A 14,649-nucleotide genomic window follows, 5' to 3' on the forward strand; every position below is an offset into this window, starting at 1 on the left:
CTGGGTAGACTGTGTCTAGGAGGAATTGTGCGGAAAGAAATTGGATGGCACACACAGAAAGCACATCTTAGGGAGTTTTTCTCTAAAAGGAAGCAGGGCAATAGGGCAGTAACTAAAGGGCAATGTGGAGTATAAGGAGAGTCTTGTTTAGAATGGGAGAAATTGCAGCTTGTTATTATGATGGTGGAAATAATCCTGGAGAAAATGGAAAATTTTGCCAAGGGGATTGTGAGGCACGAGTGGGATTGTATTCTACCAACTCTTCAGACACTCCTTCTCTGGATCCTTAATGGCAGGTGGTTTTTTTTCTGGCTACATATAAAATCACCTGGAAGACTTAAAAAAAAATTATGATGCTCCCAGACTCATGCCAGAACAATTGAAGCCAAGTCTGGAGTGGGCCCTAGCTTTGGTGGTTGCAAGGTCTCCTGGGAAGGTTCTTGTGTGTGACCATGGGTGGGAACCCTTGCGTCAGTGCAGCTACTCCCTCCCGCTGTCAGTATGTCAGAGCTCAGCCCATCAGAGGACTGTCAGGGCTAAGGGAGCTTTTATATAGTCCTCAGCCCCTAGCATGAGTAGTTCCAAAATAACCTTTGTCTGAATATTCAGTTGTTGTCACCAAGTGCATTTCTTCCACTAAATCATTCTAAAGGCTAATGTGTTTGACCTGATGGTCAGCGTGGGCAGACACTATGGTCACATTCTGCCTGGGCACTGGAGGACATGTCATTAGAGCCCCCCACTAATTGGGGCTTGTATCCCTCATACTGTCACAGGTGGACAAGAACTAGCAGGCATGCACTGAAGCCAGACAAAATAAAAATGAGTCATCTCATAAATGAGCAGGAGATCCGGCCTCAGGATGGACAGTCTTCCCTCCCAACTTGCCCCTCTGCCTGCCTCCCACAACACACATTTCCATCCTGTGTTAGGAGCAAACCAGTTTTCTTAAAAGCAGGCTAAGCCAGTGCAATGGGTATGGAAAATGGAAAAGTTTTACTTTTCTTTTTTAATGTTTTATATACTTTTGAGAGAACACAAGTGAGGGAGGGACAGAGAGAGAGGGGCAGAGGATCTGAAGTGGGTTCTGTGCTGACAGCAGCAAGCCTGATGTGGGGCTTAAACTCATGAACTATGAGACCATGACCTGAGCTGAAGTCAAACACTCAACCAGCTGAGCCACCCAGGTGCCCCAATGGAAAAGTTTTACTGGACCAAAGTAAGAAATTAGGGTTGTCACAGAAAAGTGTCACCACTGAGAAATGTCTGAGTCTCAGACACCCCTCAGTGGAACATCAAATCTGGAAACCAAATATGAAAACTTTCTGGAGAAGCAGTGAAATTTCAAGTGTACCCGCCTGCTTCTTTTAAAAATTGACCCTTCTGGAACTTGCCAACCTGCAGGAAATGATTAAAATACCCCAAACCTAACAACTCCATTCCAGATTCCTCCCTGCTTTGGAGTGATCCAGCAGTTTGGGCCTGCATTTCTCATTATGTCTGACCATACCACAGAGAAACAGCCATGCCCTTAAGGCCACAAGGGCATGAGGAGGCGGAAGGGAAACATCTCAGGACCAAACTTGTGGTATGGCAGATATAGGACTATGACTGATGGCTTAAGTCCTGGGCCTGTAAGCCAAGAAGAAAGGGTGTCCTCTAATGTACTGAAAAATGAAAAGAGCTCAGAGCCAAGTCCCCTCTACCTTCCCATCCCACTCCAGCCTTCATTTACATCGTATATCTCCCTTACCTGAGTGCTCATCGCTCAGTTTTCTGCTCAGTTGACCCTTGATAAACACCACCCCATCACATCTTATGTGCTATTGCCCTTTTCACCTGAAAATGCTATATGTCTACAACAAAATTATGAACACCTTAAGATTTGAGATCCAGGACCATTCATTCATTTATTCAACAAATATTCATTGATCATGTATAACATGCCAGGCACTGTCCTGGGTATCTAAGTTGACTTCCACTGTCAATTAGTTGTGTGGCCTTGACCAAGTGATTTAGCCCTTTTGTGCATCAATTCCCTAATCTGTAAAATTGGAATAATACTACTTTATCACTCTTAGCAGCATCATGAGTATTAAATGAAATGAAAAAGTTCTTGGCAGAAGGCCTGGCTCGTAGTAAGTGCTTAATAAATGTTAGCTGCTGTTCTAGTGGAAGCTGAGTTAAAATTATTGAACTCTTTGGAAATTCTCTCCAGAGAGTTGGCTCCCACTTCAGAGTCCCATAATAATAAAGGAACTCTTCTTAGATAAGATGGATCCCTAGGGGTATATGTTTGTTACTCAGCCAAGTCCAGGTGATTGAAAGGAGGTAGGCGAGATGGTCAAAATCATCCAGAGAAAGAAATGGACCTATATTCAAACATAAAACCCCCATCCCCAGCAGGACCCTACACAGAAGCTCCAATTAAAAAGACTGAAGCCACCTCTAGGCAAAACAGAGATGCAGGTGGAACGTGTGGTCATCCAGAATATGAAGTAAGGTCTTGGACTTGACGTTTGTTTCTTCAGCAGCTGGTTTGGAGGACAAGGTTTTTAGATCAGAAGTGATCCCCTGAGTCTGAGTAAAGGGTTAGTCCTGTCTGTGCCAGTCACAGCCTGCCCAGCCCATCACCTGGAACCAAAAATAATTCTAAAATATGTAGTTGAGTCTTTTCTTTTCTCGCTTTATTTGGTGCCCATTTGGATAACCATGCCACAGTTTTCAAGATCCACAATGAATAACTGTCGCCCCTGCCAGGAGCAGAAATTCCATGAAGTTTTACAGGAAAGAGTTTTTTCCATCCAAGAGCTAAAAGATTCCTATACAAATGGTAAACTTTACTGAGCTCCAGGACTCTAGAAAATGGTTTAACATCCAAAGTCCTCTTTCATCAGCATATGTGAATACATCCCCTTTCTTCCCCAACCTCTAGCAGTTGGGAGGGGAGGATCACTACTATGGTGCTGCTTTAGGGGAAATAGTTAAAAGAAGTTTGTCCTTTTTAGAGCAGAGCAAGCAAATGTCAGTCCCTTAAAGAAGTGTTCATGAAAGATTGTCCTCATTTAGATAAATGCCTTCAAATTTGATGATTTCCCAACTAAAGTGTATAAAAATCAGAATCATTCAACAAGTATTTCTTGACTTCGTACTGTGTCATCAGTGTTCCATTTACTTTTACAACATTGCTACCCTTAAGGAGCTTAAAATCCAGTTGGAGAAAGGAGCCCAACAAACACATAAAAGAATATGTGAATAAAGAACAAAATTGTGTGAGCCAGGTGTAAATGCAATAGAATTTCAGAGCGGGGAACAAGGAGTGAATTCAGGAAGAGACACAAGGGCTTCACGGAGGAGACAACCCAAGTGGGGACTTGAAAATGCTAATTTCAGTTCGTGAAGGTGGGAAGAGGCCATCCACTAAACAGAATCCAATCTGAGCAAGGACTAGATATGTCTATGAGCACAGTTTGTTTGTGGTCCCTCTAGGGACCATTAACTCTTTTTCTCTTTTTCTCTCATTTTGTATCAGTTTCTGGTGCCTTCTGATTTGGGGCCATTTCTCAGGTTGGCAACCATTTTCCTGGGATGCCCTAGTTCACACAGTATGTACAATGAGGCCCAGCTGATGCTCCTCCCTATTAACTATGATCAGGCTTTGATTTGTGTTGGTTTCCAGTGTATTAGAGCATCACCATCTTTGAAGAAAGGAAAGAGACAGAACATAAAGTTCTAAAATCAACACTAAATCAGCCGAGAACCCTGCCTTTTCCCCCACTAACTTATATGGAAAACAGCCTGGCTTCAAGGGGCAGCAAGGTTGAGCAAATTTGAGAGGACCCATGTCAAGTCACTGTTCAGAGAAATTCTTTTCGAATAAAAATTAAAATGCCACCTACTCAGCCTTGAGAGATCACAACCAGAACTGCTTTGTAATTGTAGCACAATGGAGGAATAAAGAATACAGGATATTAAGTCAAAGTCCTAATTTCGAATCCCAGCCCCTCCACCTTGTAGGGTGATCTTGGGCAGGTTTGCCTAAGCTTGTCTCTGAACCTGTCTGGCATGGTTGTTGCAAAGATTAAAGGCAAAGTGTATAAGGGGCTTAAGGTACCTGGTAATAAGTCAAAGAATGACAGTCGTTTACTAGTTTATTGAGATTGTCTTTCTTTGCCAAGTAAAAGTCTAATGGCCTGTCTCATTAAAAGATTTGCTGCTCATGCCCTGCAGAATATAAACAGGCAATGTTTCCCTGATGAAAAGTTATGATTCCTTTTGGGTCTATGATAAGCCTGTAATCTAGGAAGAGGTTAGGGAAAACTTTGAAGATGTTGCCTGCAGGCTAACTAGGGGAAACACCAGTAAATTAGATCTGGTGGTAAGTCAAATAGGATTAGGTTGCAGTCTCTTCACCATTTTTGAAAAAAGATTTTCTCAGTAAATGAATCATGTAAATAGTAACATAAGGGGAATGTTTAGACCATTTCAAAGAATGAATTGAAACAACTATTTACTAAGGTTTATGCATTATTACCAAGTAAAAACTATTATCATTTAAAATGTTCTATCACGCCGAACATGTTGGGGGGCATTTTATCAGAGGAGGTAACATTTCATGCAGAAGAGAAACACAGCTTCAGGAGGCATTTCACAACAGACTGAATCTTCCAGTGTTCCCCGAAATAGCCCCAACTCACCATGGTTTGGGAGTATGGTTTGGTTTCTATGAGGATGAACAGGATATTAACTTATTTCCCAAGGATTTTTTGAACCATTTTATCCTTCATATTTTCATGAATTCACACTGTTCTTTCTGAAGCTAGCAGTATTTTTCTACTTATATTTGTTTGAAAGAGAGAGACATCAACAATGCACAGGAGGGCCCCCACCCATGACAAAAAATTATCTTGTCCAAAATGTCAATCTAAAGAATCAGAATTTCTTGGAGGGAGCCCAGGATTCTGCATTCTTTTTTTTTTTTTTTTTTAAGTTTATTTATTTATTTTGTGAGAGAGGGAGCAAGAGAGAGCATGAGCAGGGGAGAGACAGAGGGAGAGGGAGAGAGGATTCCAAGCAGGACCTGCACTGCTAACGCAGAGCCCAATGCAGGGCTTGATCTCACAAACTGTGAGATCATGACCTAAGCCAAAATCAAGAGTCAAACACTTAAGCAACTGAGCCACCCAGGCGCCCCCAGGATTCTGCATTCTAATAAGCTTGCCAGGTAAATCTTGAACACACAGGACTCTTACATTATACTTACCTGACACTAATTGTCCTCCAAAGTTTTAAAAAAATCATTAAAATCTATTTAAGAAAAATGATTTATTCTCTTGATTCACTCCCAATACCATTCATTTAAGAATCCCAAAATTTTAAAATCAGACCCTCTGTTTTATGTTGCTTCTTTTGGACAATATTTTCTGGTATAAAAATAGGAATTTGCTGAAAAGGATAATTTTAGCTCAATGTGACCAGTCTAGGATCTTCTCCCTTTTGGGTTGCCAGGCACAGACTGTAAAACTTTGTCTCCAAATGCCCCTTTCCCATGTTCCAAGTCTTCCCTTTGTTTCCACCTCTCACACTAAGGCTTAGGGAGCCACAGACTTGGCTTCTTGTTTCAGGAAGAGAGAACCCAGTTAGCCTCAGTATTGTTTTTAACACTGAATGGCTCCCAATGTCTCACGAGAAAGTGGGCCTCCAACTGCCAAACAGAGATAGATTATAAGTTTGGAAACAAGTGAAGACTTGAAGTAAAACAAACAAAACAAACAAAAAACTCACAGACATTGGAAAGAATAATTGTCTCCCATGCACAGCATAGCACATGTGCTTCTTGAGGAAAAAAAGCAAAGATTATGTCTTGTTCACCATTGCAACCCAGCACCTGGCACAATGCCTGCACATAGTATTCAGCAGATAGTTGATGGTTGAATGAATGAATGGACTCAATCAAGGGTCATACTGAGATCATGATGGTACCTGATGGTAGGAGAGAAAGGGAGCCAGAACACAGCAGGATTAGAACAGGGAGCACTGAGTTGGTTGAAAGATAGTTCAACAAAGAGGATGGCCAGCCAAGGAGCATGGTGCAAGATGCACATCCAAGGAGCATGGGGAGCTTGAGCATGATTTAAGAGGGACAAATCTATCAGCTGAGAAACTACAACCAGTGATTCCAGACGGCAATAGTCAAAGACCTCCTCAGAACAGCACCAGCTCCACTAGGAGCAGACTCTTGTCAGGGGGTACAGACCTAGAGAAGGGGTCTAGAAATAGCCTTTTCAACTGGATCAAGATTCAGGCAGGCCTCCAATGCATGAAGGTGTATAGCACCAGGCTGGACGCAAGGCAGAAACATAGAGACTGATACAGAATCTAGGTAGCTACATTTTTTTAAATTATTATTTTATTTTTTATTTTTTTAAATTTACATCGAAATTAGTTAGCATATAGTGAAACAATGGTTTCAGAACTAGATTCCTTAATGCCCCTTACCCATTTAGCCCATCCCCCCTCCCACAACCCCTCCAGTAACCAACTGTTTGTTCTCCGTATTTATGAGACTCTTCTGTTTTGTCCACCTCCCTGTTTTTCTATTATTTTTGTTTCCCTTCCCTTATGTTCATCTGTTTTGTCTCTTAAAGTCCTCATATGAGTGAAGTCATATGATTTTTGTCTTTCTCTGACTGACTGATTTCACTTAGCATAATACCCTCCAGTTCCATCCATGTAGTTGCAAATGGCAAGATTTCATTCTTTTTGATTTCCCAGTAATACTCCATTGTATATATATACCACATCTTCTTTATCCATTCATCCATCGATGGACATTTGGGCTCTTTCCATACTTTGGCTATTGTTGATAGTGCTGCTATAGACATGGGGGTGCATGTGTCCCTTCGAAACAGCACACCTGTATCCTGTGGATAAATACCTAGTAGTGAAATTGCTGGGTCATAGGGTAGTTCTATTTTTAGTTTTTTGAGGAACATCCATACTGTCTTCCAGAGTGGCTGCACCAGCTTGCATTCCCACCAACAATGCAAAAGAGATCCTCTTTCTCTTCATCCTCACCAACATCTGTTGTTGCCTGAGTTGTTAATGTTAGCCATTCTGACAGGTGTAAGGTAGTATCTCATTGTGGTTTTGATTTGTATTTCCCTGATGATGAGTGAAGTTGAGCATTTTTTCATGTGTCAGTTGGCCATCTGGATGTCTTCCTTGGAGAAGTGTCTATTCATGTCTTTTGCCCATTTCTTCACTGGATTTGTTTTTTGGGTGTTGAGTTTGATAAGTTCTTTATAGATTTTGGATACTAACCCTTTATCTGATATGTCATTTGCAAATATCTTCTCCCATTCTGTTGATTGCCTTTTAGTTTTGCTGATTGTTTCCTTCACTGTGCAGAAGCTTTTTATTTTGATGAGGTCCCAGTATAGGTAACTACATTTGTTAAGTCCAAGGAACACAAAGATATGAGACATGGGAAATAGACAAATCTGGAAGGAATTGCAATTTAATGTGATAAGTTCTCTAATAGACAATTTAGCAATGAAGTAGAGTGTCTAGGAAATCCACAAACAGAAGAGATAATAAGTGAACTCAGTCAGGAGAGAGTAGGCATGGGCAAAGGCATGCTTTGGGCCACCATGGCTGTGATTGGTTGGGATGGGGTATTAGAAGAACAGGTCAGAGATGAAACAACTGGGCCCAGTTGGAAAGGCCTTCCTTATCTGCCATAGTTTGGAGTTTCTTTAATATTTAATTTAAACATTATATGTGATGCAGTTTTCATGTTAACTTCCAGTCTTTCCTAATTCAAGAAATAAAAACCTCTTATCTTCAGAAAAAAAAAAAAATCTAAGTAACTGCAGGAAAGCTGTGACTTGGAGAGCATTGGCATGGCCCGAGCTCACAATGGAATACCAGAAACTTAGGCTGTGGCAGTTTACCCAGTCTGGATGCTGCCGGCAACAGCTGAGGGGTGCACAGATTGCCCTGGTCAGGGCTGGCCCTGAAGGGGGTGTGCTGGAGCTCACAGGTAGAGGCTGCAGTGGCTTTACCTAAGACAGACTGCAGAGAGGGGGTAAGGACCATTCCCCAGAACTGTCTTAAGAGTTCTGTCCTAGGCACCTTCCCAGGTTCGCTTTGTAAATCAGTTCAATTCTGTTACCAATTGCTTTGAAATAATTTGGGAAAATACAAATCCAGCCTGGTTTTGTAGTCATATGGCTATCTAGGTAAACAGACAGTTGGCATGGCTGTCCTTGCCAAAATTTCTTGAATTTCACCAGCCTGTTAGGGAATGAGTCCAGCAGCCTGTGCTGAGTGGCAATCTAGCCTTCCAACATAATAAAATATTATTGCATACTCCTCAGAAAAAAGTAGAAATCATAGAAGACTTTTTTCTTCTATTTCTTTTCCAAGGTCAGCAAAACAGTCCATCAATCAAAATAGGTAGCTATCTTTCGGATAGATACTTCATACCAATAGCTATGTAGGTCTCTTTAGTAAGGAAGGATGGGAAGGAAGGAGGTTGCTGGTGGCAAATGGAGCCAATGATCAGGATCAATGGGTATTAAAACAGTACTATAGGCAAAATGTTAAGGACTCAAAGAAGAATAGCCAGTCAATACCCTCCAGAACCCTACAACATAGGTGCCAAGGCAAGATATACACTCCAAGAGGTAAATATTTTACACTTTGGGGTACAAAAGGCAAATATCACACAGGAATCAGAAATTCCTCCATCTGTTCCAAAGACTCAGGAGGCTCCTCACAGGCCTTTGGAAAACTCACTTGATACACGCACTACACACTTTGAGGAGTGTCTACTTACTGGACCTAGTGCATTACATCACAGTTACCCAAGAATGTGTTCCCCCCATTCTTGCAAGAGAGAGCTGGACAAATGATTCCAGAAATTCAGGGAGAACAAGTAAGAAGCTCATGATTTACTCAGCCCAAAACCTTTACCCCATGAGTGTCCTTTCCCCAGTAAGACCCTCCCCAAACTGTTTCCCAAGTCTAGGAAATGGCCCCTGGAGAAGACAAGTCCTTTCCAAACACCCAATCAAGGAGGACGGGACTAGGGCCCACACTCTGACTTTCCCCTATAGGTTTCTTCATCCTAACATTATTCTGGTTCCTGTGCAATTCACTCCCACACCCACCTCTCTCCTTGTTCATTGAGCTGCTGCCTATTCACACGGCCTGGAAGGGTAAGGGGAGACTGGATTGGAGGGAAAATAGGAGACTAACCTTGAAGAGGGTTTGAATGACAAACAGAAGGTGGAGTTTGGACAATGGGAAGTCATTCAAAAGAAGCAAAAAGCAATATTTTAGGAAGATCAGTCCCTCATTTGTATGTTCCAAGTATATTAACAAAATAGCAATGGGGCGCCTGGGTGGCGTAGTCGGTTAAGCGTCCGACTTCAGCCAGGTCACGATCTCGCGGCCCGTGAGTTCGAGCCCCGCGTCGGGCTCTGGGCTGATGGCTCAGAGCCTGGAGCCTGTTTCCGATTCTGTGTTTCCCTCTCTCTCTGCCCCTCCCCCGTTCATGCTCTGTCTCTCTCTGTCCCAAAAATAAATAAACGTTGAAAAAAAAAAAAAAAAATTTAAAAAAAAAAAAAAATAGCATTAATTTGGATTAATTGATTTATAAGTGTGTTCATTTGGAAAGGGAATAGGCTCTAGTTTACTTTTACATTATCTGAAGGGAACTTTGTACCAAAAATGGCCAACCCACAGCCCCAGGGCTACAGGTGACTCATTAACGTTTCATACTCAGCCCTGAAAAAGGATGGCCTTTACTTTATTGTTGTTGTAATTATAGGTAATATGTCCTTTGAAAGATGTGGCTTAACAAAACGTAGGGAACAGACTAGTTGGAGAAGTAAAGTGGGAACAAACTTGGGATCAGATCAATGTGGTGGCTGAAATCCTGGCCCTTAAACAGCTGGCCTGGTACACAGTAGATACCCAGAGTTAGCTTCCTTACCCTGATGTTGTAAGCTCTGTGAGAATCAACACAGTGATGTGGTTTCCAAAGAGGCTCTGGCTTCTGAATTAACAGAAGTATCATATCCATGATTAAGAAAGTGACAGAACCTCTCAACTTGGTAGAGGTAAAATCTCATTTGCGTATTGTATGAAATACCAAGACCCTTCAAGGGAGATCCTAGAGAAACTGAATATGTGAAAAGTATTACCAAGTATGGTAGGTTATATAGAATATTCTATGGAAAAAAAATAAATAATAATAATAATAATAAAGAATATTCTATGGAATTGGGACTCTTTGATCTCAAGACAAGGAAACACTTTGGCTATTTTTAGCATTTGCAGGGCTGTCCTGAGACAGGAGTGTCTGCTTTTATTGTATAGATCCAAGGACTAGAATAGGCTGATAGACAGTTTGTGGCTCAGTTTTTAAAACGGTCTTTATAACTGGCTGCTTCAGGGGGAGTGAGCTCCCTGTTATAGCTGTAGTCAAGCACAGGTGAGTTGACAAGCTGGCAGAATTATGTAAACACCATTCATGTATCAGACAGGCAATTGGACAGGAAAAGCTCTCAGACTCCTTCCAACACTGAGAGTCTATAATTCTAAACCTAAAAATCAGCTGGTGAAGGAGTAAGATGAACATTATCAGTCCTATATAGTATAACAACTGAGTTTGGCTTTTGTATTCTGAAAATAAATATGAGATCCTTTTGTTGGCAATGCTAGAGACAGTGGGTCTTAGTGCAATTCAAATTGGCCAACCTCCACCTAATACAAAAAGAGATTATACTTCAGACCAAAGTGTGGTCCTTCTGAGCTCCTTCTGAGAACATCTTGTTTTCAAATAACCTCAAAACACACTTTCTAATTTACAAACATTGATATCCTAGTCATAAATCATTCTCATCTCTTTATTAGTCTCAGTAAAGCCATACTTAATGCAAGGTCTTTTTCACAATATCTAGTATTTTTTATTATTATTTTTTTAACAAAATGACCTGTGGTTTCTTGTACTGTCATTAGAAAGGGCAAAAGACCACAGGAGTATCAGAAGGCAGAACTCAGATATCGAATGTTGTTTATGAACTGAAATAAAAATAGTTTGCCAACATCTTTATTTTGATAACCCTTGTATGCATAAAAAATATCTTTTCAAATATGTTTTGGAAGATCCGAGCCGATTTGTTTTTCTTGGATGTTTGACCAATTGACTTTCAATATTTTTATCTCAAAGTATTTTAAAGAATATGTTTTCCCTAAGTTTGAAATTTCCTTGTGTTGAGAATAAATGAGGGGAAAAAATTTTCTGAATCTATGCTCTTAAGAAACTCTGAGATAAGCACATATAAGATAGTAAAATTTATTTTTAGAAATAAGAGTTAAATCCAAATAATCCATAACCAACATAAATATAAAGGACCAAACTCAACAGTTAAAACACAGATTGAAAAGTTGTGTTTAAAAAATATGCCACTGTACACTGTTTACAATAAAAAAATACATTCAATAAAATATAAGGGCACAGAAAGGTTGAAAATAAAAATATTAGAAAATTTATATTAGGAAAATACCAATGGAAAGCCAGTGTGGCTATATTAATATGACATAAAACAAACAAACTTTATAGTAAAAAAAAAGTTATTGGTATAAAGAGAACCATTACGTAATGTTAAAAGGAACACTTAACTTTGAGGGTATAATTCTGATCTGAGCTTAATGCTATATCCTCAGCATATATAAAACAAATATTGACAGAACTACAAAGAGAAATTGATAAATCTGCCACCACAAGAGATTTAAACACAACTCAATAATTTATAAATTAAGCAATCCAAAGAAATTTAATAAAATATAAATGTTTGAATAATGCAGTTAAACATGATCTAGTAGGCACACAATGAGGCTACAGTAAAATGTTCTAAGAAGGGTCCAAAATTTTTTGGTTGCATAAAATAGGGCCTATGCAATTACAAAATTAATGGGAAAAAAAACTTATTTTATACATTCTGAGACCCACTTTTTGCACATTTTAACATCTCTAAAATTAGGATGTTTCAGATAATCAATAATGTATCATGATTTAATTGGCCATGTTTTTCCCTAATGGCTAATAATCAGTTATTCCACAAGGATGCATTTTAAATTCAGTGAAATATTTCCCGTCGGTCTATACTGTGCCAAAAGTAAAACAAAACTTGAACAAACGCTGAACAAAACTGATCAGTCACCTCCTCTCCACCATCCACCCCATCCTCCATGGAAAAAGAGAACTCTAGCCACTCTATTTTGGAGAGTGAGAGATAGACAGAGGGCAGGAGCTGATCACCTACCACATTACAGCCAACTTCATGAGATAGCCAGTTAGCACTATTGCAGGGCTTACCACACTTAGGAAAAGCTCACATTTTTTGAAATACCAAACAGACATCTAACTTTTTTATAAGTCAAAGCAAAGTCATAATGGAAATTAGGAAATACTTAAAATTAGTCAATTATGAAGATGCCACATCACAAACCTTGTGCATGCAAGGTGGTTCTTAGAGGGAAATCTATAGTCTTAAATGTTTATATTAGAAAAGAAGGAAGTTGTAAGTCAATTAGCCAAGCACTGAACTCAAGACATTAGATAACAACAGAGTAAACCCCTCTAAAAAATAGATAAAAGTATGAAAGTAAGAACAGATTAGAAAACAAGATAAATGGAGAAGGGGGCACCTGGCTGGACACAGTCAGTGGAGCGTGTGACTCTTGATTTCAGGGTTGTGAGTTCGAGCCCCACACTGGGTGTAGAGATTGCTTAAAAATAAAATCTTTTTTTTTTTTAAAAAGATACATAGAGAAGTACATAGAGTAGTACATAGAGAAGTAATAGGAAATATTATTTATTATATGTATGTAATAGGGAACTATTCGTTGGGGGCAAGGTAGATAAAAAAGAAAAATAGACAGTGTGTCTGATAACACACTGGTCAGTTCTGGATGGGGGACAGGTCACACTCACTGCTGTTACAGGTTGGATCAGTGCTGGAGGGAGATCATTAACCAAGGGAACCAAGAAAACACATGCTGATTGAGTTTATCTTTCACCTATGTCTGGGTCTATGGAAGCCTTTGTACACAAAATGGATGTTATAAAATACTGTACAATGTTTACATGTTACTCTCCACCATTCTTATCATGAGCTATAATTTGCCAGGTTACTACAAAACCCCCGATTTCTGAGGCTGTTTGCCCTTCCAATCACTATGGTTTTTGAAGTTTATGGTTCTGCTTTTTCCAGCCTCTCATCTCTCAGTATTATACATGTGTCTTCTATTCTAGATGTCCTCTTTCTAATTTGACAGTTTAAGATATCAGATATCAGACAATTTGTATATAAAGTGAGAAGTCCTAGTCTCTAACTAAGAAAGAACTTGAGACAAAGTGTATGCCCTAAGTATACAACCTTTAGTGTATGATCGGTGTGTCCATTCGTGCCTGCTCCTGGGTTATTGAGGCTATTACGAATGCTTGAGTCTTTTGGGTTGAGTGTTCTAGATTAATGAATCCAGTTGTGACAGACACAATTGTAGGAAGAAGTGCACAATTTAAAGAGGATCCAAAAAGTGTGTATGAGTGGAAAGGAGGAGAAGGAGAGGGGGAATGACAGGGAGTGGGAGAGAGAAAGAGAGAGAGAAGAAGGAGGTGGTGGAGGAGGAGGAAGAGAATAGAGGTGTTGTAAGGAGAAGGAAGGAAGTGGAGGAAGAGGAGGAAAAAGGAGGCGGAGAGGAAGGAGGAGGCAGGAAGAGGTGGAGGAGGAAGGAAGAGGTGGAGGAGGAGGAGTGGAAAGGAGGAGCAAAGGAAGGACTGATTACCAGTTTGGGAAATGGGCCAAAAAGAAGAGAGAGCCTGAAAGGATCTCCTTTCTGCCAACACTGAAGTAATTGCCAGTTCCTTAAATGGTCCAAAATTGGCAAAATCCATGGACTAGGCTATCACAGAACAGGAGGAGACAGCAGCCAAACCCAGACCATATCATCCTGGTTGGCAATTTATGGTCACATTGCACCAAATCACAAGCTGCGCCACGGTCCTCACATGTCTTCTGATCTGGACATTGTTTGGGATTGATATGACTTACATCGTTTGCAAGCTCTTCCTTCTGTTTCCTACAGAATGATAAAGTCTCACAAGAGTATATAAACACCTTTCCTTTTGCAAAGCAACCAGCTCTCACCTATTCAGTAGGAAATTCAAAGGTCAGTGATTTACTTTATATTTCCCCAAAACAAGAGTCAATCTGTGCCACAGGCAATACATAACTAGCATTCCTTTGCCATTACTGTGGTTGCTAGAACAGATGTTAGTGCAGTGCCCAAAGCAGTGGGCTTAATGTTTTGTTTCTTTAAAAAAAAAATTAAAAAGTATTTGAATAAGTGACAACTAAAATATTCCTGGGTTTCTTTTACACACAACCCAGTGTCAGGAGAACTACTTCATTTGCAGGCCAAGGAAATATGAAAGGTAACTTATTCTAAATTTATTAAATTTCTAAGGCAATTTATTTTACCTTCATTGCCCAAATTCACAGAATTGGAAAAAGATATCTAAAAGCTCAAGGTTTTGAGCTTGTGTATAAAAGGTACAAACTCAACCTAAAT

At 40.0% G+C, this 14,649-nt stretch overlaps 2 protein-coding genes across 7 annotated transcripts in view; one reads left to right on the plus strand and one right to left on the minus strand.

The window, feature by feature from the left end:
- The window catches only part of GKN2 (gastrokine 2), a 326,024-nt gene that overhangs the window by 166,072 nt on the left and 145,303 nt on the right, over positions 1–14,649 (minus strand). The window lies entirely within an intron of this gene.
- Positions 1–14,649, plus strand: part of ANTXR1 (ANTXR cell adhesion molecule 1) — a 221,603-nt gene that overhangs the window by 105,563 nt on the left and 101,391 nt on the right. The window contains exon 13 of one of the 5 annotated variants that reach the window (XM_045446312.1): positions 777–5,289. The exons of the other annotated variants lie outside the window; for them this stretch is intronic. Coding sequence (XP_045302268.1) covers positions 777–791 — 15 coding nt within the window. The 3' untranslated portion in view covers positions 792–5,289. Of the gene's footprint in view, positions 1–776; positions 5,290–14,649 lie in introns of those variants that run through there. 5 annotated transcript variants of the gene reach the window in all.

Source organism: Leopardus geoffroyi, chromosome A3, assembly GCF_018350155.1.
Source record: "Leopardus geoffroyi isolate Oge1 chromosome A3, O.geoffroyi_Oge1_pat1.0, whole genome shotgun sequence".
In the NCBI taxonomy this organism is placed as follows: Eukaryota; Metazoa; Chordata; class Mammalia; order Carnivora; family Felidae; genus Leopardus; species Leopardus geoffroyi.